The sequence below is a fragment of the Falco rusticolus genome, chromosome 11 (assembly GCF_015220075.1).
Source record: "Falco rusticolus isolate bFalRus1 chromosome 11, bFalRus1.pri, whole genome shotgun sequence".
Taxonomy (NCBI): Eukaryota; Metazoa; Chordata; class Aves; order Falconiformes; family Falconidae; genus Falco; species Falco rusticolus.
Genome location: NC_051197.1, coordinates 19,439,484 through 19,463,999, shown reverse-complemented (window position 1 = coordinate 19,463,999; position 24,516 = coordinate 19,439,484). Strand labels below are relative to the sequence as shown.

General features: G+C 40.0%; 1 protein-coding gene across 6 annotated transcripts in view; it reads left to right on the top strand.

The window, feature by feature from the left end:
- The window catches only part of BCAR3 (BCAR3 adaptor protein, NSP family member), a 115,444-nt gene that overhangs the window by 43,612 nt on the left and 47,316 nt on the right, over window positions 1-24,516 (top strand). For 4 of the 6 annotated variants that reach the window (XM_037403848.1, XM_037403847.1, XM_037403850.1 and 1 more), the window contains one exon: window positions 17,015-17,342. In XM_037403848.1, the coding sequence (XP_037259745.1) occupies window positions 17,015-17,342 (328 nt within the window). The other 2 variants (XM_037403852.1, XM_037403851.1) reach the window with 2 other exon arrangements.

Below are 24,516 nucleotides of genomic sequence, written 5' to 3'. Positions count from 1 at the left end.
AGGGTATAGCGAGATGTTACTCAACTATGACTTACTGTACGGGATATTTTGAGAATAGTTAACAAGATAACAAGGTATGGGTATTACGCAGCCTGCCCAAGAATTCTAAAGATCACTGCCTAAGGCTTTACAAATGTAACATGAAGCAGTGGTTTACTTGGCTAACATTCCTGCTTTTACCCTGCCTTGGTCAAGAAGATTTTGGAGCCTGTGTAGAAATAAAATGTAATGTAAAGTACGTTAGCTACTTTAACTTTTCAGAAGAACCTAGAACTGGTTGTGTACAAGTAGATCAGTGTATTTTCTCAGTGTCTCCTGAGGAGTTCAAAATAGCTTTAACAATTACATAACTTCTACAGTTCATTGGTTTAACTTCTTAAAATTATAAATCTGACACTTTTGTAACTGCTACTGTGAACAGATTAGGGTATTGTTCAAGTTGATTATTATAGTGGAACTAGATGTATTTCAATTAGAACCTTTTTTCATTTGGCCTTGGGACTGCATTTTGTAACCTTTTTGGTACTGGAGTGAGGAACGTATTACAGTTCTTGGTGTAACATTTTTTCTAAGGAATGGACAGTTCAAATTCACATGGTGAATTGATACATAGGTATTTATGTAACATTTCAATCAACTCACTGGAACACTCCAAATTCTATTAATACAGCTACAACTTGTGATTGTCCAGCTTCAGATATGTTGGCCTAAATCTAATCTTGATGCACTGCTGGTGATTTCAGTGAATTTGAATTTGAGTCCAACATTTTTGTCTCCAAACTGGAGTGTATATCCCTTTCCCCCCTCTATTGAAAAAATATAGCCAAATTGATCTCTGAGTTGTTCTGTTTACACCAGGATATTTACATCCTGGATAGCTTTGCCTATTTACTGTATTAAAGAGTTCTGGGAAAGCTGCAAGACAATTCCGTTCAGTCAGTCATACATGAGTGCAGACTGTTTGGTTTTCACAGTAGGGACTAATGGTTGTTATCTAGTACCCAGCCTATTATGAGATGGTTTTGTTTTGTGTCTGTCTTTGACAGAGTGCTGTGTCTAGAAGCGAAGTGCCTAATCAGTTCACACTGAAATGCTTGTTTTCCAGCCCTAAACTGTACTGAAGTCAAACGTTAGAAGAAACATTTTTAAAAAATCTTGCATTCTATTAAATAAATACTAATGTCCTACTAACATACTTACCAGTACGGAGCAAAGGCTATGTTATTGTTCGCTGTTATTTCGAGCTTTAAACAGCAGCAGCATTGTATTTGTTGCTGGTTCAACAGTTTCCAGTCAGTGCTTGATGTGCGAAGTGACTTTAATATGTAAGCACTTTCACAAGGTTAATTTTATAGGACTAAGCATTTCTTTGTACAGCGAAGTTAAGTTTTGGAAAAATTTGTCAAAATGTTTTCCGTTTTCTAAAATGTTATCTGGTTCTGAAACTACTTTGAATAGAACATGTCTCAGTATACTAAGATTTGGGTTCATCTTGTTGAACTCTAGCTACTCAGGCTGTGTTTCCACAGTAATTAATAACCAGGATCCATGCATTGCCATAATGCCCAGAAACACATTTGACCTGGATCATGTATGTGCACGTGATCACATACCTCTTGAATTAGGCAGAGTACACAAAGCAAGGTTTGCTACCTTCATGCTTTTACACCGTCTTTATGCCAGCCCATGGTAAGGAAGTGATTAGAATAAGTGGTTTGATGTGAACAGCGTTAGCTAATCAGTAGAATGATAACCATTCAAAATTGTTAAACCACTTCAGCAGAATTAATTTTATTTTGGACCAGTGCTTTGAATAATGGAGCTCTGATATTTTTCACCAGTATTAGAAAACTGGAAGGCTGCTGTGCCATTGACTCTTGACCTTAATTGAAGCTGGGGTTCCGAAATGCCAGTCTGTGCCCTCATCAGCTTTCCTTTAGCTGCTTTTCCCCATCTCTGTATCATTCCTGTTGTTGTCAGTAAAACTGTCCTGCAGCTGCATGGTGAACCTATTGGGAAATTTATCTGGCTGAAAACCAACTCTTTTTCCCTTCATGTTCATTCAGATCAAGTCCCCATGCCAGTTCACTGTTCAGCTGCGCAAACATTTGTACAAGTATGAATGGCCAAGGAAGATAGAGCAGAAGTGGGCCCTGACGCCTGGAACAGCGCCGCTGCCTGAAGTGAAACCACAGCTGAAGGAGCGCCTCCTAATAGGAGGCAAGTCACTCTGTGGTCCTAGGTATTAGAAAGGGACAGAAGAATGCAGCAGATAATTCAGTCCAAACTTTCAATTTGAATTACTTTGCATTGGTGTCTGTATTTTTTTGTTGATTGTAGAGATATTCCAGGGTAGCTGATTTCCTGGCAGATCACTCAGCAAGTAGTGACAGCTGGTGGAATGAATTGAGGCCCAAAAGCTACAATGGCAGTTGTCCTGGAACATGTCATCTCTTGGGTGCAGCCTTCCAAATTTCAAGCATTTGTTTCCTTTTCTCTAAATCCTGATGATCTCAAATATTTGCTTAGGGCTTATCACTATTATTTGATTTCCTTGCAAATCAAAACACACAAGTGGAAAAATGTTTCCAATTTCTGCAAACTTTCTTCCCAAGTGCAAAATTTTTACCAGTTCTGAACATACTTCCTACCACTGTTCCATGAACAGAAGACCACATGGCTGTGCACCGAGTCAAACTGACAGTCACTCACGTCCAGGATCTCGCATCAGGTAGTGGCAAAGTAGATGTCAAATGAAACATGAAAGAGCACACCAACCCATAGTGGTGCTTTCCCAGGATATGTTCTCAGCCTCCAAGCATTTAATGTAACAAAAATGAAGTTTCAAAAATACATGAATGTGAAGAGCCATAAATACATTTTCCATAGTCCTGTTGCCTGTATCTTGACTTACCTTTTGATGTGTGCTGCAGCACATTCTGGATCTTGGTGTCCTGCCATCTAGGCCAGTATCCATTCACGTATTCATAGCATGCTGTGCCTCCTTTGAGACGTACATTTTGTTTTCTGTTCCAGGGACATTGTGGAGTCAGAGGGTGGGGTCTGCAGCTTGCCTGGGCTTGTCCCAGTATGGAATCAGAGTGCATCTAAAAAGCAAAATGATGGGCTGTGCTTATAGGAGTGTTCTAAAGTGGCTATCTAGCACCTTTCTGTAGTCTTAGAAATGTTTGGTTGGCATTGTGAAGAAGCCGGGAAGTAATGTGCCCTCTTGTAGAAGCAGCTGCTTCTGGTATGAGAGAAACTCGTGGCAAATTAGGTGTTATCTGACTCCTGTATTACAGAAAAAGGTCTTCCTTCCCAGAGCGTGAGGCATAGCATGCTGTCTGTAACAGTCAGCAGCTCAAGACAGACATCCTGAAAGCTGTAGCTCGGTACTTAGAGCAGTACTCCAGGAAGGACGTGTCGTTTTCCCAGTATCCTCTAATACAACTGAGGCAGGGTTTGGTGCTCTGTGGGTTTGGGACAGAGTGATATTTGATTGTGTTACAATACTGTGCTACAGTTTTAGGAGTGGGATTTTACTATGATTTCTTATGAGCTATAGTGGAAGAATAAATCTTGCTACAAATGCGTTGAGGAATCCCACCATGATATGACCAGCTCCTTCAGTGCAGTAGAAATGTTACGTATAGAGTGGGTAATGTAAATATATAAACGCAAATATAGAATTCGATATAATAAAAAAATACCTTGGATATGGCCAGCCATGGAAGATATTTCTTGGTCCCTTTATAACCATGGATTTAAATATAGAATTGTTTTGGAAAGCTTTGTATCATTTGACTATTAAAATGTCTGTGTACATTTGTAAGTATTCATGATGCACCTTTCCACACATTGTTATGACTGGAAAGGTAAATAGAAAGCTAAGTGACAAGAAGTTTTACTTATGACGTGTTCTAAGAGCTAGAACTTTTTTTTTTTCTGGTACCTTCTCTTACTGAGCTGAATTCTGATTAGTAGTATTTTATGGATTAATATGTTTTCATTAACATCTTAGAGTGTTTTCCTTTGATGGGCTAAAAGTTTAAAGAATCTTTCCTTTTTGTCTTGTATGGGTTTTCTTATACAGAGAGATTGCAGTTTTAATAGGATATATATTTAGATCTTTTATAATTTTACCTGTCATACAAAGAAAGCTAGCCTTAATGGATTTAAATAAAATATATACATTGATACAGTTTATTGTGGGTGAACACAAAATAATATGCAAAATCTGAATTAGACTAAATGAAATTAATATTCCATAACTTCCTGCTTTTGGTGGGGAAAAGAGATTTTGCATTTAAATTCTTAAATAACTGTTTCTGCATCTGTAGTATTTTTTACCCTGCTGCAGTAGCGTAAAGTTAAATATGAAGTGCTTTCTTGCCATGTGGGTCATTCATTGTCATTCATTATATAGAAGACCCAAGATGTGTGCTATTAAGAAGGAAGATGAGCAAGCAGTACAGGTCATTGCTTGTGCTTGGAACAATATGAATAGAGACAAGGCCGCCTTCAAAGAAGGTATAAAATAACTGAGGGACTCCCGCATGTGTTTTTTAGGTGGCCAAAATAATTAACATAAAGTCACGCCTGGTTTAGCCTTGTCAAACTCAAGTGTCTTGCCTTTGTCGCTCTCAGATAAAGCCTTTTTACTCGTTCTGGTTTTTTTGGGTTCTCTTTGAAACATTAGAAACAGAGTGCTCTGGAGCAGTGGTATGTAGTGTCAACCTGGCAGATTCCAAACTAGTGCTAAAGTATTCTGGTAGCTTTGCCAATAGATGGAGAGAAGGCTGCTTTGAATGCTTTTTTGTGCGTGACAGTTAGAGGTGGTATTGCTGCCTGTGTGGTCTATTTTGCTCTCACTGTGAGATACAAGGACTTGTAGGTCTTTGTCATTTCTGTTTGAGGAGGACAAAAATGTAGATGCTGCTACAAATGTAACAATGTTGTAAATGTAAATGTAAACATACGCTTCTGACTGTGCCATTTAATTTGTTGAAAGTTCCAAATTTGTTTATTGCTGCTTTCTGGCCTTCTGTTTATCTTTGTCTGTACCTCAGTTATGCTCTAAATGAACATCCCCCCCAATATCTGTCACATGCAAAGAGAGGCTGTTAATTCTCTTGTATTTGAGACTTCTTACAGAAGCATGGAAAAATAGACACTTAAAAGGAAATCTTAGCTCCATAGTAACAGTTCTTCCACTGCTTAGAAGCAAAGAGAGGAAAATAGGCCCCCTGGTAGAATGGAACCCATAAAACCTTGTCCAGTTTCTTTCTGGTGTTGTGTTCCAATTTACTGTCTGGAATGAACTAGTCAATAGAAGAAAACTGGTTTTAGTGCAGTTTCACCCATGTATTTCAAACAGGTCTGTCTGATCTATGTCAGCACAAGTTGCTTGACGTGATTTTCAATATCAAATTGAAGATGGGGGTAGGAACACAATATGTTATTGTCACAGAATATGTGGAATAATTTATTTTAACTTTTTTTTTGTAATTACTAATTGGTTTCTGTTAAACATCATACTCAAGTTTTCTTGTACTATATCTGAGAAGCGCTGCACTTAGAGTTTTTTTTGGTTCTAGCAGTGGCTAATACTAGGTGACTCAAAATACATGGAATTCTGTAGCACTGAGAACTTCTGATACTACAGTGAAATTTTTTTTCAAATTCTTCCAGTTTCAGTTTCTTTCTGACTTAAGACAACAGTGAGCTGCAGATTAGAGTAGTTTAACAGTAACCACTTCCTATTGGAAAACACTGATTCGTCAGAACCGTAGTTTTTAGCCAGTAATAAGTGAAAATCAGACATCTGGTATTATATGTACCTGGTTTGTACTCTTCCAGGTCTGCAAAAATTAAATGTGCTGTAGCCAGAAGCTCCAGCAAGCCAGAGCACGTTCATGCTCCAGTTTGTCACTGAATGATCTAAGGTTTATATAATTCCTCAAATTCTCCTGCTTTACTGCGGCATAATTTCCGGGGTGATCAGCTGCGGGACATTTGCACTTGCAAACTTTTTTGAGGCTAGGGATCGTGAGGTTTCTTGATTCTAACTTGTAACAGATAGTTCTTTGGGCATTTCTGAAACACCTTGTGTCTCCCAGACCCAAGACAGACCAAGTAGCAAGACTGAACGTTGGTAGGAGGTTCCTTACGGAGGTCTGGGTAGCTGCTGACTAGACTTGTCCATTTCAGTTGGCAGCCAGGAGGGACCTTAGGAAGCACAATTGCTATAGCTTATAGTTTTCAGACTAAATATTGTCAGGTTTCAATTACTGGAGCATTTTTTACTTTGTGTTGTCATTCTAATTTGACCTGATATGTCTTTGATTAATTTGAAAATTACCAGCAAAGAAATTTTATTTTCTAGCCAATAATTACGCTGATCATTATTTTTTCTATGTGGCATCTGTGGGAGTTGAGGGAATGCAGCATTTTGTTTGTGTCCTTTCTCTTCTAAGACAAGTCTACAGTAGAAATTTGCTTTGACTTTTGTTTATCAGGGAATCTACAAGAACTGCTGTGTGAGCAATCCGTGCATACCATGTCTTCATCTTGTGTACTTGCTTCTGCATTTTGTCACTGCAGCTGCACAGCAGTGCTTTTAGAGTAGATGTTTTTTCTCCCAGTTATTTTAGGAAGACTGGATTTCTGATGGTTTAAGGTCAAACTGAAAAGTTCCAGTGAATTCTCTTGTTTTGTTCCATCACCTCTCTTGTTACCATAAGCCAGGCACATTTTGAAAATGGTCCCTGAAGAACTGGCAAATACCCAGCTCTTGGTGTGATTAAGGTACGCGACCTACAGCATCACAGGTCTTGGGACCTAGGACCCAGTTACATTCCTCCTCACTCATCTGATTAGACAGCTGCTTGTGTAGGTGTCTTTGCACTAGGTGGAAGGATGCACCTGTACATACTCCCTTCCTTCAGAAAGCAGAAGTCAGGGGTGACTGTAGAAGGCCACAGCAGTGTGTGATGATGGCCAGTGACGGACGACCAGCACGCTGCTGGTTTCTCACCCTCCCCTAGGCTGATGTCACAAAGGACAGCACTTCACCACTAACATTTCTGTGGCGGGCGATACACAGACAGCGTGATGCCGTATAGATAAACAGATGGCTGAGAGGTGTGGCAGTTGAAGGTGGAATGCTGACAGGGAGGCTTGACAGAGGTGCTGTGTTTGCTTCAGGGCACAGGTGCTTACAAGACTTCATCCCACACCTCAGTAAACCCATTTCCAAAGTAGATACAAAATATGAAAGCAACAAAAAATTTTGCAAGGAGGAAGCTAATCTAGCTCTAGTAACTCACAGCTAATGTAGGTACTGTGGGCAGTCCTGCAAATTCTTCATTCTTGTAGCTTGCAGGCAAATTCTCTTTTAACAGCTTTGCATCAAGTGTGTACAAGGATGGGTTGTGCAGATTCTCATGTGTGAAGACAAAGACCAATTTTCAATTTCATCTGAGGAGAGTATAAAACTCTTAGGAGAAGGATGTAATGACTCATGCAAGAGTAATCACAGTTTATGCAGGACTGCCCAGCTACCAGTCCCATTACTTAGCGTGCAGTCACGTTACTAAGGAAATTACTACTCCTTTTCTGGTTCTTATTCAAAAAACATGACAATGAAGTGTGACATGACTTCCTATGTAATTACAGTGCCTGAAATTTTCCCCGAGTTTTTAGAATCAGCCAATAGAGACTGTCTTAGGTGCTAACCGATCCGATGGTTTTTTTATATGATTTTAGATGTCTTCTGCCTGATCTGTGGAATGTGTGGTTTAGATAGAGTAGCAAGGTATTTTCCTTTATGCAATGAAGAAAAAAAATAGTATGCACTTCTGTAGCATCTTCCACTTGATAAGCTGATGAAGGACTGTACGGTCTTTCCTGTGAAAAGTATCTACCACTCTGATGTATGTTACAAAAATGTAAGTGTAGGTCATGGAGGAAGTAAGTGGGTCAGAATGCTAGAACTCGAAGTGTAATCCAAGTATCTCAATTCCTCTTTCTGTATTTTCACCATAATTCCATTTTTTCTTGCACAGGACATATAAGTGAGTCATTTTGGTGTCCAAGATGGGGTTAGTCTGCTGGGTTTTGGTTTCTTTCTCCTCCCCTTGCTCATCCCCTCCCTTCCCCAGGTGTACTTTGAAGAAGGATTGTGCCTGAAATATCCTATGGGAAATTTCCATAGATTGTTGCTTGTGGCAGTGAAGGTCTAGCATCTGTCACTCTGAAACATTTCAGGTACCTCTCTGTCCTCAATACTTAACGTGGTTTTGCACAACTGGCAATGACAAAAGCAGAGTGCCATCAGCCACTGAAGATCTGCTAGCTTTCCTAGTTCATCAGTAGCTGAAATGTGATTGCATTTGGGGGAAAAAATGATGAAAGATTGGAGTGAGTTTTGTTGTGTGTTCAGGCTTCATTTTGTGTCAAATTAGTTTGAATTCAGATCTCAACTTCAAGGTTCTTTTCAGTGTCCGTGTGATGTTACAATTTTCTGTAATCTGGCGGGAGAAATTTATGTAAGTGTAGAAGTTTGTGTCCATCAGCATGCCACAAGTGGTGATTTATGTCTTAATGAATGAATCCTTTCTGAAATTGTTCTTTCACATTTACCTCAACTTTCCCAGTTTGGAAGTTGTTATAAAAGGTACGTGGCGATAGCAGCAGTGGTAATGCTTTCCTGCTGCTCATGCCTGCAGGAACCAAAGTGGGATTGCTATGGGAAGAGCAGCAGTCAGAAATGCCACCATGAGCTTCCTTGACCTCAGTATATTAGATAAATTTGATTTTTTAATCTTCTGTCTCCTTCCCTTACTGCATGTTTGAGTGCTCTCTGCCTTTATTTTTTTGTCTCTCTTCTTTTATGCTAAACTTCATCTCGAGAGTTTTGTGCAAAGATTCTACTCCTATCTATGAAAACTCCAAGACACTTCTGAGAAGTTTCCCAATACCTACATCTGCAACACAGATGATGGCTAAGGAATCTTGACTTGATGAGCTAAATGCCTTTTAAGCTCTAGACTGCTCCAAGAGGAGGTCCAGTGCTCTTTCTGTCTTTAATTGCTTCATTTTAAAAAGGTGGGCTTTTTGCTGTAATGTATTTTAGATAGTTCAGATAGTAAAATTCCACGTTCTGGACAATGCCTAAAAATCTGAACTACAAAGAGGTAGATGTCCTAGTTCTACCCAGTGCCCAGAGATGTCACTATGGTTAGTCACCATGTGGAATTTTAATCCTGCTGTTGTTGCCATTGGATATAGCTTAACTTCTTTAGAGTGAGAATACCATAGTTTATTTTTGGTGGTTGGTTTGATAATACATAGAGGTCCTGGGAAATTAATAATCTGCTCCTTAATGACATTTATCATTTAGATAGTTTAGGAGTACAACTTCAGCAACATCATATTAGTCGGGCTCTGAAGCAGACATATCGGAAGAAGCATATTAAAGTGAGTTCTAGTTAAAATGGAGAAAGAGTGAGAGGATTGAACATTAGCGTGAAATGAAAAATAGGGCACAAAGAGGATCTCTGAAAACAGAACCACCGTGCAGCTACTAGGGGTAAAATATTTAATGTCAAAATCAATTACATGTTTGGTTAGGCAGAGAAGTATTTGTTGCTGGGAAGCTAATGCCAATGGGATAGCTGTGAAGAGGTTTGCAGAATGTTGGCACGAATTCTGGTAAGAGGGAAAGAACCATGTTATCAAAATTGCTTTGCACAACTGGAATAACCGTGGCAAAACCGGAGAAATGTTGGCCAGGCAGCCTGAAAGACTGAGCCAACAGGAAAGAAACAAAGACAGTGTTGCAGAAGAATTTGATCTAGACGGTGCTTCAGAAGTCAACTGAGCGCGCCCTGGTTTCTGTGTAAGCAGAAGCCCTTCGGCTGCGGCGGTGGGACGGCTGAGGGGGGCCGAGGTAATTCCTTAGGGTGCGTGTTCTGCCTTTAATTACCCGATTGTTTCAGAGGGTGTACTTTGCAAGGGGCGGTTAGCTAGCCATCTGTTCTGCCGACAGCTCTCGGCCCTTTACAGTTATTTGACCCTTTGTTTTAGCAAATGCGTTTTATCCCGCCAACCTGTTGCACAGATAACTTCAGGCAAGGGAAGGAACCGTGTGCGTGAAGTGCGCGGCGCTGCCCGCGAACGGGGGATGTGGGAAGCCTCGTTGTTGCTGCAATGCTGATTTGGCACTCTCGCATCCATGGGGAAGGGCGGCGAGGGGTCGCTGCCGGGAGCGGGCCTGCCCGGCGGGGTTCGGCGCGGCCGGCCCGCGGGGTGTGGCTGGCGGCCGTGGGGCGCGGCGCTGCGGGGCCGCCCAGAGCGCCCGGGGCCGCGGCGCTGCCGGAGCCGCCGCACGCAGCGCGGGGTGCGGGGCGGGGTGCGGGGCCGGCCGCGCCAGGTGAGTGGCGCCCGGCAGTCGCGCTCGTTCGGGAGTCACCGAGCCGGGTCGTGCCTTCCGCGGCGCGGGCGGGCGATAAGGCGCTCCTGGAAGGCTCCGGCTGAGTCACCCCTGGTTAGCCATCGCCAGCTGCTCTCCTGGAGGGCAGGCTGCTGCAGGCGTGCGCGCCCGCTCCTGCCGCGGCACGGCCGTACCCCGGGCTCCCCCGGGAACGCCCCAGTGCACCCACTGGAAGGGCTCCGGGCTGCTGGTGGTGCGCGGCCGGCCTCGGCCTCCGGCCGCCCCATTCCCCCGCGCCCCCCGGCCCCGCGGAGCTCCGCCGCCCGGAGGGACCGGGACGCGACTCGCTGCCGGAGCTCGACCGGGACAAAACCTCCGGCTAATCCCCGGGAAGCCTGGAAAGCAAGAGCGGTGATCGGACCGGTAACTGCGGGGCAGGGAGCGCACGGCGGGCGGTGTGTGAGCGCCCCTGCCTGCCGCCGCCGGCCGGGGAGCGGAGCGGGACGGGCCCGGCTGCTGCTGCGGGGCGGCGGCGGCGGCTGCTCCCTGCTTGGGCTTTGTGGGAACGGATGCCCTGGAATCTGCTAAATGCTCTTCGAGTATAAAACGCCGGTATACTCGAGATACTTCACTGAGCAGAGAGAAAGGAAGTGCTGTGTCTTTTTTTTTTTTTTTTTTTCTCTTGTCAGTTAGAGGGTTGTATTTAAAAAGCACTTCTGTCTGTCCAGATTTGCAATTTCCGTAAATCACTTGATCGTTTAAAATAAGTGCATACTTACTGCTGAAAAGGTTTTTTTAAATAGCTCGTTTTCAGTTGGAGTGCGTTGTTTTGTGGTTTTTCTTTTTTTTTCAGTAACATCGTGGGAACAGAGGAGCAGGCAAAATAATAAATTACTTCCTATACTAGGGGAGGAACAAAAGCTTGTATTAGCTGAAAACCGCTTAGATTTGACTGTAACTTCGGTGAAGTCCTTTATTTCTGCCAGCAGAATGGGGAGAGAGTGTTTATTTCAAGTCAAGGCTTCATTCCTTTCAGGATTACTGAGCTAACTGATTGGGCACTGAAGTTTCTGAGATAATTTCATAGTATAGGCCAGCCAAAGAGATCTCTGCTTATTATTGAATCCTTTTCAGTGATCACTTTTTCCTGGCATTTTTTATAGATACCAAGGCATTCTACATGTGAAAACTCACAAAGAGGTTTTTTGGGGGGTTATCTGTTTCTCTGACTTTGAAACAGAGAAATTTCAAAGATAATTATCCTGGCCTGTGTGTTTTCTGTTGCCTGAGAATAATAGTTAAGAATAACATTTAAAATAGATTTCCAGATTACAGTGCAAGGATGTATGGAGAGTTGAAATTGTATGACACACATTAAGGGGAACGAGAGCACGAACGTTGTGATAGCACTTCAGGCCCCTTTGGAAGCACTGACCTGGCCATAGTCTTGTGGGGTTTTTTTGATGTTTGACAGACTCATGTTTTTTTCTGATAGTAGCTCAGAGCCTTTGAACTGTTGCGTGTGCTTTCTCAGTCTATTTCTCTGTATCATAACAGGCTGTAGGTTCTTGAACCTTAACAGTCTTTTCAAAGTCCTGTGACCTGTTTGCTCTAGCAGCTACTGCATCAATTTATCTTGTTAAAAAAAAAAGCAAAAAAGCAGAGAACACAGGTTGCAGAAAGTGCGTCTAAGCCATTTTGGGAGCAAGAATCCTCTGGTTTTTGTTATGCTAATGAAGAAGCCTATGTTGCTTCTACGGAAACAGTTAACATGAATTCTACCTTGAGTTTATAGTGGCTGTAGTTTTAACTGTATTTCTTCCTACGAAATGTTAACTTTAGTGGCTTTTCAGTCATGCTTTTTCTGTTTCCCTAACTTATTTTCTTACTACACAAAAAACAAATCTTGAGGAAATTGATCTGGTTTTTTGTCCTGAACTTGACTTTCATCACAATTAAGGCTGATTGCTTCAATTATTTGCCCTGGGCATCTGCATGGTGGATGTAAATGTGCCAAGTAATCTAGCAGGGAGAAGACAGTGTGTCTCCCACTCATGGTAATTTATTGTTACTGGTTTTGAGGGAGGGAGGGCAGGTGAGTGGGAGGAGGTTGTGAGAAGATTTGCTGTGTCAAAAGTAAGTAGGGTTTTCACAAAAAGACTCAGTCTTGGAAAGACCTGAGGACATAAGGCAGTTGTTCTTCAGTTCGCTGCATTAAAACCATGTTCAAGCTCTCTTCGCCTCGTAGCATATATAATGATAAAGACACGGTAAGACTTGGAGTGAAGTATTGTACCATTGGCGATATATTAAGACCAGGTGTAAACTTCAGAGACTTTGATCTAACAGGGAGAATCACCAGACTGCAGATCAATAAGACTTTGAGAGAAGAGTGAATCTTTTAATGTCCAAAAGTGGTTTAGATATAACTCAAGAGTTTTGAGGTAGCTTGACAGTCCGATTTGGAATTCTGAAATGGCTTTTCTGTTTCCTTTTATGAGGTTTCTATTAACATGAGCGTATACAGCCTTGGACTGTTTGTTATGCTATTTGTGAATCTCTTGAGACTGAGCTGGAGATTTCCTTTTCCCTCCCCCTCCTCCAATGTATAGAAACAACAAAGTAGCAGCCACTGCCACTAGTTACCTTATATTGTGGTATGGAAGGGGCGCTTATTCTTGCAGCTGTACTGGCTTGAATGAACCATCAGAACACTCCTTCAGACTGTGTGAACATCAGAAGGTTTTCATAAGACAAACTGAGCCAGAAAGTTTGTATTTGTAAACCAAAGACAAGAGGGCATGAGTAGAAGGATATTTTGTATTTGTTTTGGGGAAGCAAAGGTTATTTTTTTCATTGTTCATATGGTTCTTTTTTGTTTAGAGCAATGACATGAAGAGATGACACCCTGTTGGATTAGAGCTTGGTACATGTTTGGTCTTGCCCGCCAGATACCTATTTTATTCTACATCCGATCTCATACTGTTTTCCTAAATGCCACATTGATTTTAAAGATTTCCCTTGCCCTCATTCATAACAAAAAACTTGAATGTGTCAGAAGTTACCTGGAAACCTTTCATGGCCTCCAGTTCTCTGAAGTCACAGCCTGACTTCTGCCAATTCCATTCCCATATACCTTCCCAAAGTACAGACTGAAGAAAGAGAAATGCTACTCTATATACAAATCAAAACTCACCTAGCATTTTTAACATTTTATCAGCATGAGTCAATCTTGTTTTTATCTGGTTAGGGGAAACTTGTATGACTTCCAAAACACTCTGTTTTGTTAGATGCTGCATTTTGACAAATAGGAATACGCACAATTAAATTTCAGTTCCTTTTGGGCTATCGTTATAATTTCTACCATTTCCGTTATTGATTGCATGATGGCAGATGTTCAAAGCACGCTGTCTCTTAGGGAGTAAAATTTTCAGGTTTTCTATATCTAGTAAAGTAAAACATTCTTTGAATCATATGCTGAAGTATTTGAGACATTCCAGGGTCTTCAGCTGAAGAGGCTCCCTCCTTGCAGTGTTTACATGTGATATGAAAAAAATGTTTGGATAGTTTGGCAGGACTTTTACTGTGCTAATTATTGTAGTTCTTGGTTTACATTTATGAAGAATACATAGTGCAGCAGCACATAGGCAAGCAAGTAAATTTATGGATAGAAGTTAGCAGATCTGTTGGTTTGGGGTTCTGGTTTTTGGGTGGTGGTGTGTTTTTTTTTTTGAGGGGTTTTGCAGGGAGGATTGAAATATTATCAAAGCTTCTGTACACACGTAATTGTGGCTAAGTGTCTTGCAAGTTCCTTAATGTAGGTGTTTCATAGTAACTTTGGAACTCTAACTTGATTCCTCAAAACTCAGGTGTGAATTTGAGGATTGGGTATGGAATTTGTAAACCATGGGATGTTACTGAAGGTGACTTAAAAGATGCAATGATTAGGACATAACTCAGGGTGTTTGGTTTTCTTTCTTAAGAAGGGCTTCTTAGGAGGGGAGGTTAAATGGGAAATGCTGTATTTCAGAGTATCGTATATTTGTTGAGAATTTTCAAACTGTTGGAGTGGAAACCTACTGGATTGCTATAACTTTCCTGTGATTTGGTTAGGAGAGGGAGTTCTCAGCTTTCTTTATGGATCCTCAAACATAAAGTGGTTGACTGTTTACTGTTATTGTAAGCTTATCGTGGACTCATCTGGTGTCAGCTATTCAACTGAAGCTTTCATTGGTTGTAGTGGTAACTGCCTGGTTTTGATACCCATTTGCATGAAATACCATGTGTTTCATTTCAGGGTGATAATCTTGCAGGAAAACCTAAGAAAAATCTCTTCTGGCTGGATAACCTGAATTTAAATAGTCAGAATTCAGAGGTTAGGAGGTGTTTTTTAGAAGCCAATAAGAAAGTTGAATTATTAAGTACAGAATCTCAGCAGACCCCAGAAGGAGAATAACAACATGTTTGTGCAATATGAGCAAGCTAGCCTCCAGTTTTTCAGACTCTATAAATGGTGTTTGTTGCCTCCTTACAGTAAATACATAAAGATGTGTTTTCAAATGGTTGTGTGAATCCTAAGAAGCTTTTCTTTCCCCTATTGTTTGAGATACTCTCTAATAATAAATCTGAATTTACTGGAAACAAACTCTATCAGTTTACTTTAGCTATAGGAGGTTGTAGCTTTGTGGTAAGTGTTTGCATTTTCGATCGTCCTATCTCTAGCCCAGGTTTTTTTTTCGTTTGTTTGGTTTTTTTAAAAACTTTTTATTATTTTGAAAATAATTATGCAATATTTGTAATACTAGCCAGCAGAAACTGTGTCCTCAAATGACATGATAAATGGAGAGGTGATTTAGTGTTTCACATCAAGGGCCCATATGATAGTTTCTGGGAGATTTTTTGTGAGTGTGTTTTCTTTAGGGTTTTGAATTCTGTTTGGATCTGTCTAACTAAAAATGTCAGTTCCTGTTAACCTCTTAACTCTTTTCTACTCTTTTCAACAAGAAACCTGACCAAAGTTAAACATTCTCTCTGAACAGAGGTGTTGTTTCCAGAGGCTTTTCTACTATAGTACATAGTATCTCAGACAGAGCTTTGTCAAACTGAAGATTAAAAAAAGAGGCTAATTATTATTTATCATTTCTGATCGGTGAGTGTTTATTGTAGGACCTTCAATAAGGGAGAAGTGGGAAGGGATTTGTTGTTGAAGTCTGGAAACCCTATCCCGCCTGTGCATCTCTGCAGTGCAGCTGAGAGGAAATGGCAGAATTCTTTTATAAATTCGCGATCAGCTTTAGTGTTACTGTTAGGATCACCTCTGGGTAGAGGTAACAATGGCTTCAAGTGCAGCAACACTCGATAGTACCTGTGATACTGAGGCTGGAGGAAGGAGCAGGAGGACTGTAGAGGCAGCTCTGTTTTCCTTGCAACACCTGTGCATTCCCCAAACCCAGAGGAATTCCTGTGCAGCTGTCAGCAGCTGACTTCCAGGCTGCTGGGCCTTCAGGGTGCTACTCCTGTTTTTCAGCATGAAACTTCACCAGCATCAGAACAGATTCTCCCTGTCCATAACTGTTATTTCCAAAAGCTCTTCTGCTTTCTGATTCCATATCTGTCTCTGCCGCTTCTGTGGCTTTTCCAGTTTTTTTAGGAAGCACCTGGTTGACTACCACCTAGGTTAAATAGTGTGGGCCTGGTTGACCTTTAAGTCTGTGTGTATGTTCCATAGAGTGGCTTTTGCAGGCTGATATAACTGGATAGGATAAGGCAGCCTGTCTTCTGTAATAAAGCACTGCAAAGTAAGCACAAGGCAGCATTTTTTGAGAAAGAGAACAGCAATCTGTTAATGTGCCCGAAGTGTTTGTCTCGTGAAGGTTTTTTGTTAATGATAACAGAAAAACCTCTACTGTACAGCAGGCTACAACTGATTGAGCGAGAGACTGACAGTTATGCAAATCCCTAATGTCAACAACGATTTGAGCCAGCAGGCAGTGCATGCTGAAGAAGAGAATTCCAGTAATCTGCTCCTGCCCTTATCTCTTGGGTAGAGCCCTTCAGTTTACAGCCTGTTAGAAATACGTGACCACTTCTGTGCTACATTTATTACTTGAGCAAGACACTCTTCAGAAAGAGTTTTTTCCTCACATTGTGCCAGCTACTGGGTTTAGAAGCATATTTTCCAAACCAAGCTGTTGAGTGCCTTTTATTTTTTGTCAAAATGTTCCTAAAAATTTGCTTTTTGTTAATGAATCTAAGTTGATGTCTGAGTATTCAGAGGATGTGAAGGAGCAAAGAGGAGGAACTTGGTGCATAAAAATGGAGAATTGCTCAGGGCCTGCTCTTGCATGTGTGTCTAGATCAGTTGGGGTTTTTTGTGACTTTTCACACGTGTAACAGTTAACATGCAATGTGTGCTTCACATGCAGTTGGGTGCAACATGACTGGATTATGATACAGGCTACATCTTGACATATGCAGTTCAATTTTTGATGCCTTTGTTAGTCATGCTATTTAACTGACATTAAAGTGGGGACTTCAATGATTGATGCACTATGATGAATCTTGGTTTTGTTTTTGCAGAACCAAAAATGATAGCTGCAGGAAAATGTTCAAGTCTTTCCAGAAATGGCCCAGCGAACCACCAGTTCTCATTAGCTTCTTCCATGGACCTTTTGACCACTAAACCTTCACCAACGGAGTATCGCTCAGACTCCTTTCAAGACATCTCTATCCATGGCACTCTCCCCAGGAAGAAGAAGGGGACAATTCCCACTAGGTCTTGTGATATGTTTAGCCACATGGGAACATTGCCATATACCAGAACACACCGGCAGCAGCCGCCTTTTGTCCAGCATGTTATAGAAGAGTACCCTTCACAAAATGGGAAGAGCAACAAACTCCATGCCAGGTATCTTGTAAAACCTTAATTTACTTATGTTTGTTGAATAGGAATTGTTATGTGTTTTTCTGGACTTCTCAATGTCCAATTATAGGTGCAGCTGTTTGTGATAACTCTGCATTCTAACAGAGGCTGATTTTTCTCCATAGTACTCAGTTTAGGTCTTGATGGAAGAAGCCAAACAAAAAACCATCGTGAAACAAGTGGGGAGAATAGTGAATCTCTGATGCATATATATCAGGAATTCTGAGAATTTCTTCTTTTTAAAAAAAAAAAATTACTAACTTAATAGCTCAGACTTGAAAATAATTCTCCTTTTGCAGTAAGGTCAGTATATGAGCTGTTAAATACTCATGCCTGTTTAAAATAACCTTCTATACCACTCTCTGTGGGATCTAGCTATTTGGATTTGTAGGCTTTCTTTTGACATCTGTATAGTTTTTAAAAATAATTTTTAAGGACTAGGGTCTTGCCTCTGATTGTTTAGGAGGTATAGCGTTGCATGTACTATTCCCCCAGAAGAATCTTCTAGAAGTCCCTGAATTGCTTTGAAATGACCCCTTGCATCATTCTGACAGAGCAGTTTTAACCAAGAAGTCAAACTGTTCAAACTTTGTTTTGATTTGGATTCCATGCTTATACAGATGGAGTGCAGAGGAGGGGAGTGGTGTTCCATCCGCCTCCAACCTAGAGCTACATGTGAGCTGTTTTTCTTGACGATTCAGTGGAACCCAACATACACTGAGCTAATGGCAAATTATCCCAGTTTATTATTCTCGTCTGACTTCCTGGTTATAATATCCATGACTCTTGAGAAATAATTATGCTCTCGTAGCTAGTGTTTCTTTTGGGAATCTGTTATCATCACTGATACTGCGTTGCTAACAAAAAAGCAATTAATTTTGTAAATGTCCTTTTTTTGTTATTGTTCTGATATTGAGGTCTACAAAATAGGAAAAAATTTCCAGCTAACACAAGAAGAAATCAGTGTAATGCAGCGAGTAAGTTAAAGGCACAAAGATGAGTGTTAGGTTGCTTGGGGTGACAGACTTAAAAGATTGAGAAAAGATAACAAAATGACAACTTCTGCATTAGGATTTATGGTCTTGCTGTGTCCATCGCTATAAGATTTCTTGTTCTCAAATCTTGTGAGGGAATGACAGTTCTAATTATGTGCCATTGTGTGTGTAGATTGTTTTTTGTATGGTTTTTGCTTGTGGCATACGGGACCAAGCTCTCTTCTCAGTTGAATATAATATAATACGTTTTTCTTCTCTATACCCCATTCACATTAAAAGACGAAAGGGCCTCAGTGTGTTTAGTATTCCTCTGTCACTGAGCTCTGAGGTGTACCTCCTTACATGAACTGGCTTTTTAATATAATTTGCTGCTTTGATTTGCGTACTTCTAAAGAACACAAGCAGCCAGGTTGCTATTCTGCTACCATAAAAAGAATGTGGTGGTGTACACTGAAGTTTTTGTCTTACGTCTTTCTTCTCAAGAGCAGTTACTAAACAAGATTTGTGAGAGATGTTTTGATTTCTTGGGAGACCAAAGCTTCCATATTAAGTATATTTATACTTGTAACTGATAACTTTCCTTGTTCTGTGAAGAACACATTTGCACAAGCAATGAGAATGCTTGAGAGGAAAATGTCAAGAAGTTCTGCCTGATCAGAATTAAAACACGGTGCTTTTGAAATAAGGGGTTCAAACAATATTGTTAGTGCAGCCTGTTCGTAGAAGCTGTCTTTTGAGCCATAGCAGCAAGTGCTGTTCTTGTGTTTGATCTTTCAGTTGCTTTGCTAAAACACACACAGAATGCTGTGGTAACAATTTCTAATTTGTGCCTTTTTTTTTTTCCTTTCTTGTTTTCTTTTTTTTTTTTTTTTTTTGCAATGCATCTTTATATGTTCTGCTCCATGACCTGACAGGCCAATTGTATTAGAGCAGAAGTCACTACCAATTTGACAGTCAGCAACTATATTACTTCTTGAGTCTTCTTGGGATGACATTGTACCTTTCGTTAGTATATTTTAAAAGAAATTCCAGAGAGTGAGTCCTTATTTTCCTGTGGTAAGCATTCTGCCATATATGCCAAGGTACACGTTCTAATGCTTACACTCAGGCTGAAATTACTTGGGACTAATAGTATAGGGAAGTCGATGTTCCTTATCAAAAAAGCTGTGTAATATCTTTTTTCAGTGTAGGGGCTTCCAAAACAGCATAGCATTGCATGGATATTCTCATTCAGGAGTAAATCAGTCTTTCATTGATGTAATGCTGTTCACAAATATGAAAAGCGTGAACACACATATTGATCACACTTTTTCATGATGCATTGTTCAACCCAAGTGCTGTATTTAATGTCAGTGGGCCAGAACTACTAGTCATTAGGATTACAGTGTTCGCATGCGCATGGATCCAATAGTACTGGACTCAGGCATGTCACTTTGTTTGATAAATTCTAATTTAAAAAATACAACCATGATAACATTTTCAATAATTCAAAAGGAGTAATAAAATCTTTAATACTTAGATACACAATACATAATTTTCTGGAACAAAAAAATAAGCCAAGGTGAGGAGAATAGGAGAAAGATAATGAATTGTGGCATTCCCTAATGGAACTTCTCTGATTTCCAGAAAATTTTGTCCTGTCTTGTATTACAGCTACTGAATTGCAATACTCTCTATCCAAGATGCAGTTGTATGTATGGCAATTTATTTGTAGGACTATATTCTATCTGAACAGAAATAGTATGTCTTTAAAAAATTTCTAGTATCTTCAGGATTAACATGGAAAAATAAAATTCTGACATATTAAAACATTAGAAGATGCTTTTGTAACTAATTTGTGCAGTTCCAGGGGTGGGTGGAGGGAAACCCAAAAGAAGTCTCTTCAAACCTGATAGTCACTTTTGAAAACTTGGAGAAATTATTTTGTCAACTTTCAATACAATAAGATTGTGTTCTCTTCTGCTTGGTGTGGTAGTGTACACCTGTGATAGTTCAAGGGGAAAAAAGTTTTCTTTCTTGAGAAAGCCTATATCTGATTTTTAGATTCTTTTAGAAATAATTAAATGGCCAAAGTTAAAAGCAGCTGAGCTCTTGAAAATGCCTGGAGGTTGATTTTACTGGTAAAAATAAGAATTCCCTCTTTAAAGTGAAGGACGTTCAAGAGGGAATTTCTATTTCAGCCTTTAAAACTGTAAAGCTGCTTGTGCTTAATATTCTTTATTATCTGATGTTGACAATTAAATGCAAATAAAGCACAAGTGGATTTTCTCTTTGACACCTGGTCTGCGGGTCATCTTTATTAGCTTTGCCTTATATTATGATGCCTTTATTTAAAAGTAAAATTGTTCCAATGCAGATCTGTTGATAGAACCTGTACTGTTTTTTTTGCCCTGTGTCTTCTGGCTGTCGTCATGAAACCCAGAATTTCCAAGCTCTTTTTAAATACTAAAGTTTCACACTTGTGCGCATGAGGAAGGAGGTCAGCCCAGACATTTTTCCTGCTTTTCTTCCGGAGGGAAAGAATACTTGCTGTATCAAATGCTTCATTTCACTATGCTGATACTCATAGTCTTGTGCAGCTATCTTGACTAGTATCTGCTCCAGGGAAGTAGAATAATTCTTGTTTCTCTATTCTAGCATTTTGGGAAGGGTAAGTGGTTCTTCCCTCGCTGTCCAATACTTTCCTAGTTTTCACAGGCAATGCTAGCGCTATTATTTGCATAATTTTAGACTCTTTATAGATCTTACAAGGCATATTTCATTTCAAATAAAGGAATACTGGAAATGTCAAGCTCACTTTTAATTTTTCTGTGACCAACACATCACAAGTCTGCAGTCCTTACCAGGAAGATTTGTCATACCTACTTCTAAGCAAAAGCCAGAGAGGTATGAGTCGTAGCCTCGTGGTGTTAAAAGCACAAACCAGAACTTGAATTAACTTAAGGAATGGTCTCTACTTGGAACTGCTGGTGTGCTTGGATGGTTGTGGTTCTCCCTGACTTACATTCCACTTTAACAGACTTCCGACATTTTCATGCTTTTTCATAAATGCAGCCAAATATCACTCAGGTAAACAAGACCTAAAAGCAGTACAGAATTAGGACTGTCACAGCAAGTTTGAATGTAGTGGTAATGGCAGCTGTCAAAGACCGTTATCAACATTCTACAGTATTTCAGTTGGATGTCAACAGTACCCAGTTGGATATAGTCTTGGGTTAAGGCAGTAGTTACCTCTGTGGGTCTGATGCTGACCCTGATACTTAAATGTTTCCCCATTGTAGAGATGCAAGGACTTTCTGAGAGTTGTTAAGATGGAATGGAGCAAAGACTTTTGCAAAGAATCTTCTGTAAATACTCCATAGTAAAAGTAGATTCCAGTTTTGATACTGTGCTGTATGTTTCATGAGACAGTGTGACTGCAAGATAGCAGAACAAGTAACTGCTTTGCTTCTTGGATTGTCTGGCAAATGACACCTATAGTATTCTGTGTTCCTAAACTTCCTAATAAAAAAAATCTAACAGTTTCATAAAGACTAACAGAATCTGATTCCAAAAGACATGTTTCTTACACAAGGCTTGTGTTTTGTTTGAATTTCAGTGGGGCTGCATATATACTATCTATGCCAATCCACATACCAGGGAAAGAAGAAGGAGAAGCGTGACATATTCTGAAGGTTTTTCCTTCATTTGGGGTTTTAAGTTGAAATTAATACTTTTGCAAGACACACAAATATCCATTCCATAGTCACGGGTGCTACTGCATGTATTCCTCAGTGCTTAGTATAGAATAAACATCAATTAAGGCTTTTTCCGTGGTTAGGGTATTCAGTGTTTCTTCTTATGTGGATCCTTTGACTAATAAATTTTAAACCTCGTGCCACAGTCTTCCTCTTGGCAAGTTGTCATGGAGGAAGTCATTGCCTCTGCTGCCTCTAGCCACTTATTTTTTTGTAGTGGTGAGAAAGAAATATATTTTTGATACCTCACTGTCAAACAGGTCATTAGTTCCAAAGTTGTTTTGTAGGGAGAGAAGTAATGGAAGGGGTATGGTGGTTCCAACCTTGTGTTCTTCGAGAATCAGGCTAATAAAGATGTGATCTTCATAATCAGCTTAAAGCACAGTGGAGGAAAGGAAAAAGATACTCCTTTCTCAGTACTGGCAGTTCCTTTATTGCCTGCAAAGTGATAGGAAAAAACCCAGCCTGTATTCCTGTTGAAACAAACAGGCTTTGTAACAAATTAAGTGAAATTCAGTTTAATAATAGTTCTGGAGTGAAATTGTAAACTGTCAAGAGGCCAGAAATAGGATCCAAATTTGCACAGTCTGCACTGTTTTTTGGGGGTTTGGTGGGGGTTTTTTTGGTTTTGTTTGTTTGGTTGGTTTGGTTTGGTTTTTTCCTGTCTTCATGATGGTTTGAAGGGATTTAATACAAAATTTAGGACAGATAATCTAGCACAGTAGTAAAATCAAAGCTAGATACAATTTCTTACAAAGATACTAATTTTTTATGCAGTTTGTAGAGTAACATGCCTATTTACAGCCCTTAGTGTTTCATGTGTGTCCAACTCAGACATTTGAGAAAAGATAATTTAATTTCTTTTAATAATAATAAAAATTTTAATAATAATAAAAAGTATGTGTATAAGAAATATAGCATTTTATGGAAAGAAAGATGAACTAATTTTGTCCTTTTCTTTGTGTGTGGTATGGGACTCTTCAAAGAGGTGAGCTTTGGATATTTTAGGAGAAACTGTGTGGTCGCACATTTGCATTAAATCACTATCTTCCTTCTGCTGAGCCTTTCCCTAGGAAGTGTTGAAGCGCACCATCTTGCAGAAATGATCTTTCATGCTAATTAAAGCCTTCAAACAAAGCTGACGTTAATTTACACTGACTGTTTCCTGTTATAGAGGATGTTTGTGAATACATGCTGGTTTAATTCCTCTTCACTAGCTGTCTTTCCGGTAGCCATTTTATCTGTTCACACTTGCAAAGACAACTTTTTGTTCAAATTCCATTCTTTGTCTATACTGACATTTTAAAAAGAGTCACTGATAAACAGTAGGGCTGTACTGTTCAGACTGACTTGAAATCAAAATAATTTGTGCATTTCTCTAAATCACATATAATGCCTAATGCCCTGGATACTTTGTTTTATCACTGTTCATGAGAGGTTCTGACCTACTGGCTGGTCAGAATTAATTCCACCCCCCACCCCCCCCTAGTTTGTAAAGCTTTTCTTTTAACTGTCTGTATACTTAGAAGCGCAGAGTTGTAACTGCAGAGCTATAATTTTAATCTTTCCTCCTTTTTCTCCTGTCTGGATTTTGCATTTTTAAGCCCTGTGAATTCCAGGCTATGCTAGAAGTCCTGAATGTGATTGTAGGTACAACACTACGTCTGTTTTTATCCATGTGGCTACAAACTGCAGCTTTTTGTAGGTAGATAAGGCATAACAGCTTCTTTTTACTCTGCCAAAACGCATACTGTTCATATCCAACAGTTTTTTAACATGGTTCAGAGCTCTTAAAAAAGGAAAATTGAATCTGGTGGGTGTGTGGTGGGAGTCAGCTTGTTGTGGTTAGCTTGATTCTTTCACTGAGGAAATGGGCAAACCAGTAGCTCTAATGTCCTCCAGTGCTCACTGAACTCGGTTGCAAAAGATCAAAATGTGGCAGATGGTCTTTAAAGTGTATTTTATAGACTAGCCTGAAGTATCTACATACACATGGTAAGAATACACTTAATTTCTGTAGTTCTGAAAGTATGATAGTTGTGTCCAACTGTATATTTAGCTAGAGTTCAGGCTTTTAGTTTGAGTAATCATCACCAGCCTTTTTTTTTTTTTTTTTCCTCTTGTTTTTCTATGTCAGCTTTTCCCCCTATTATTTCAGATAAAGTGCTGTTAACTAGCATTGGACTTTCTATTGCTACAGCAGGGAGTTATTCTAGAGTAGTAGATTAGTTTATCTGGTTGTTTAGGATGTTCTGTGCCCTTCAAGGCTCTGCATGTTTATTTGGGGGAGACTTGCATACTTGTCTCATCTTATATAACTGTCCAGGGGGGAAAAATATGCGATTTTAAATGTGACTAGTATCCGTGACATTAATAGGGCAACTTCATCAGCATAAACTTAAGCAGGCTCTCTGTCCTCTGGCAGGA